The sequence below is a fragment of the Scardinius erythrophthalmus genome (assembly GCF_964197995.2).
Source record: "Scardinius erythrophthalmus genome assembly, chromosome: 11".
Classification (NCBI taxonomy): domain Eukaryota; kingdom Metazoa; phylum Chordata; class Actinopteri; order Cypriniformes; family Leuciscidae; genus Scardinius; species Scardinius erythrophthalmus.
In genome coordinates, this window is record NC_138231.1 from 1,350,886 (window position 1) to 1,354,669 (window position 3,784).

Sequence of the window (3,784 nt, forward strand, 5' to 3'; positions counted from 1 at the left end):
TAGAGGTCAGAGGAGAATGGGCCGACTGATTCAAGCTGATAGAAGAGCAACTTTGACTGAAATAACCACTCGTTACAACCGAGGTATGCAGCAAAGCATTTGTGAAGCCACAACACGCACAACCTTGAGGCGGATGGGCTACAACAGCAGAAGACCCCACCGGGTACCACTCATCTCCACTACAAATAGGAAAAAGAGGCTACAATTTGCACGAGCTCACCAAAATTGGACAGTTGAAGACTGGAAAAATGTTGCCTGGTCTGATGAGTCTCGATTTCTGTTGAGACATTCAGATGGTAGAGTCAGAATTTGGCGTAAACAGAATGAGAACATGGATCCATCATGCCTTGTTACCACTGTGCAGGCTGGTGGTGGTGGTGTAATGGTGTGGGGGATGTTTTCTTGGCACACTTTAGGCCCCTTAGTGCCCATTGGGCATCGTTTAAATGCCACGGCCTACCTGAGCATTGTGTCTGACCATGTCCATCCCTTTATGACCACCATGTGCCCATCCTCTGATGGCTACTTCCAGCAGGATAATGCACCATGTCACAAAGCTCGAATCATTTCAGATTGGTTTCTTGAACATGACAATGAGTTCACTGTACTAAAATGGCCCCCACAGTCACCAGATCTCAACCCAATAGAGCATCTTTGGGATGTGGTGGAACGGGAGCTTCGTGCCCTGGATGTGCATCCCACAAATCTCCATCAACTGCAAGATGCTATCCTATCAATATGGGCCAACATTTCTAAAGAATGCTTTCAGCACCTTGTTGAATCAATGGCACGTAGAATTAAGGCAGTTCTGAAGGCGAAAGGGGGTCAAACACAGTATTAGTATGGTGTTCCTAAAGATCCTTTAGGTGAGTGTACATACATATATCACAATTATTTAATTTAATTATAACATTTGTTTTCCTTCTAATGAAATTTTCCACACCCACCAAAAAAAATAAAATAAAATACAAATAAAACTTTGTGTATATAATCACAAAACAGATTATTTTTCTATTGAACAAAAATCTCATAAATAATCAATATCTAAATGAAAAAAAAAAGAAGTCTGGCACGTGACATGGCACTAGAAAGGATGCAGAAATGGAAGCTGAAGTCCTATTTTGAAATAATGATGGTTTACTGCATTTATCTCGTTAACCAATATCACGAAATAAATACATAAATAAATACACGGAAATGAAAAAAAGAAAAGAAAAAAGAATCCAACGTTTTCACCAATCAGCCGCTACGCGTCGCGGTCTTCGATGTTGACACCGGATGCTTCACATTCCGTAGAAGAAGAGCGTATTTTTGCGCATGCGCACGAGCTCTTCTTCCTTTTCGACATCCCGATCGAGAGAGACGAGATGGGCCATCAGCAGCTCTACTGGAGTCATCCGAGAAAATACGGCCAGGGATCCCGATCCTGGTCAGTGTTGCTTCTCTCGCATGTTTAGTGTGAAGGGCTCGGGAGCGCGGGAGCTGGGCTCGCTCAGGCCGGCGGGGGTTTATTATTTCCTCAGGAATGAGGAGCACATGCGATCCAACATGGCGGCCGCGCGGCGCTCCTGCACGCCAGAGCTCGGTGTTAGATGTGGAACACAGCAGTAGAGGGTTCTCAAGGCGCGTTTTCTGTAAAATAAGTGTTTTTGAATAAGTTTCAGCAATGAGAACGATTAACACTAACGTCTTTCGTGTCATTAAATTAATACAGGGTAAAATGAAGGCACACCTTAAGAACAATGTGCTCTTCAATCCTGCCGTAGTGTGAGACTGCAGAAACAGAGGCATATGTGTTTGTGTTAAACATCGATGGAGCAACAGATCGTGTGTGGAAAAAGTGGTTTAAGAATATTATAAATGTATGAGGTGGCGATCATGGGAAAAGAAACTGATGCAAATCCTCGAGCTAAAATCATGTGTCCTCTAAGTTAATACTCGTTCAAAACAAAAATTCATTTTTGTATAGATGTATACATTTAGTCATTAAGATGTTAATATAAAAATATATTTTATCCATACAGAAAAATATATATATTTAAAAAAAAGAAGAACTTTTCAAGGTAGATCCCATAATTTAATATGGTTTTACTGTAGTAACAATGAATTATGATATAATTGGTGGCGATCATGGGAAAAAGAAACTGGTGCAAATCCTCGAGCTAAAATCATGTTCAAAACAATTACTTAAGTTTGTGCTAGTTTTTTTTTGTAAAATTAAATTTTTGTATAGATACATTAATTTAGTCATTGTTAATATAAAAATATATAAAAATACGGAATATATATATATATATATATTAAAAAAAGGAAAAACTTTAAAAGGTAGATCCCATAATAATTTAATGTAGATTTACAGTAGTAACAATGAATTATATTTTGATATAATTAAATATGGTTTCATTATTATGGTGATTTATCTCTAAGATGGACACCTAATATATAATATTTACCATCTGAATCTAACCGTCAACTATGTAAAAGTCAGTTTGCTGTTTATTATCATGTTAATTATTGTCTTTTACCCCAATTATCATACTTTTACATATTCTTCTGTTGTTGATAAACTGTTTCTTTAATTACCTTAAACAAAACTATCATTAAGACCTTTGTCTCAAAATATATTCAGTAATTTGATCGACTCTCATTTGCTCCTTAAATCTACAGTATTTTAAAAAGCATCAAATAAGCGCAGAAATCATATTTCCACATGCATGTTGAAAAGCGGATGTTTTGGAAAGTGCCGTGGAAAGGTTTAGTGCATCTAGAATCTAATCAAACGGCGTTGTAGCCTGCACTTCTAGAAGTCTGAATCTCTGCCCTAAATCATTACAGTGTGAAGATGACTTTTAAGAGGCCAGGCTGATTGCAGATCATTAATCTAAACCTAATTATAATTGTATTAATGCGTTTTAAACCTCAATCACAAAGCTTGAGCCAGGAGCTAATGAAGGATTGATTAATGTGTGTGTGTGTGTACATTAATCGCTTTTGTTTTTTTGTCATCTGTCAAATTAGTTATGAAATGCTCGTTTTTATTTTATAATTCTAATATGTTACTGTGTATTTGCATGCATTTCTATTCTGACCTGTTTTTTTGTTTGTTTTCCAGCCGAGTTTGTTCCAACCGCCACGGTCTGATCCGCAAGTACGGACTCAACATGTGCCGTCAGTGCTTCAGGCAGTACGCTAAAGACATCGGCTTCGTCAAGGCGAGCAGCGCTTCTATTCATGCTTTTTTTTTTTTTTTTTTTATTCATTCATGACATGAGTTTGCATTTTCACTCATTTTTCAGTGCATGTCTTCTAAAGCTGACCTGTTTGTGTTCTCTCTCTGAATCCAGCTGGACTAAACCTGTGGACGGCCGAACTTCCGTGATGTGGAGTCAACATCCATCCTGACGTCATGAAGTTATTCCTTTGCAAAGTTCAATAAACATGTTTTTCTTTGTTCAAAACTTGCAATGCGTCTTGATTGTAAAGGGAATGGAAAGGGTTTTGAATTGAGTAAAATTATGAATTATTGGTAGCTATGCTTAGTTTCTATTAACGTAAACTAGCTTTTGCTCCTGGATATTATTAAAGTTTACGACACGCGTCTCTAATTGTAATAAAGAGTTGTTCGCTTGCTGAGACTTGAGCTGTGATCATTTAAAATAAAGTGATGATGAATCTGGAAATTGAATGTATAGCAAATCTCTCTAAATAAATCTGCAATATAAACAGATATTGAAGACCTGGGCATCAGTGCCCACATTTTGACCAAAGGGATGCCGAGGAAAAA

The 3,784-nt window shown here is 37.6% G+C and overlaps 1 protein-coding gene across 1 annotated transcript; it reads left to right on the top strand.

Annotated features, from left to right (window-relative positions):
• The first annotated feature begins 1,339 nt into the window (after positions 1–1,339).
• Positions 1,340–3,458, top strand: rps29 (ribosomal protein S29). The gene is made up of 3 exons (XM_081378374.1): positions 1,340–1,429; positions 3,113–3,212; positions 3,345–3,458. Exons 1-3 carry the CDS (start codon positions 1,368–1,370, stop codon positions 3,351–3,353), a joined length of 171 nt encoding a protein of 56 aa, XP_081234500.1. The 5' UTR covers positions 1,340–1,367; the 3' UTR covers positions 3,354–3,458.
• The last annotated feature ends 326 nt before the right edge of the window (positions 3,459–3,784 follow it).

Coding starts and splice junctions, on each gene's coding strand:
- rps29 (XM_081378374.1), top strand. CDS start 1,368: ATGGGCCATCAGCAGCTCTACTGGAGTCATCCGAGAAAATACGGCCAG. Junction 1,430..3,112: donor GGCCAGGGATCCCGATCCTG/GTCAGTGTTGCT, acceptor TTTGTTTTCCAG/CCGAGTTTGTTCCAACCGCC.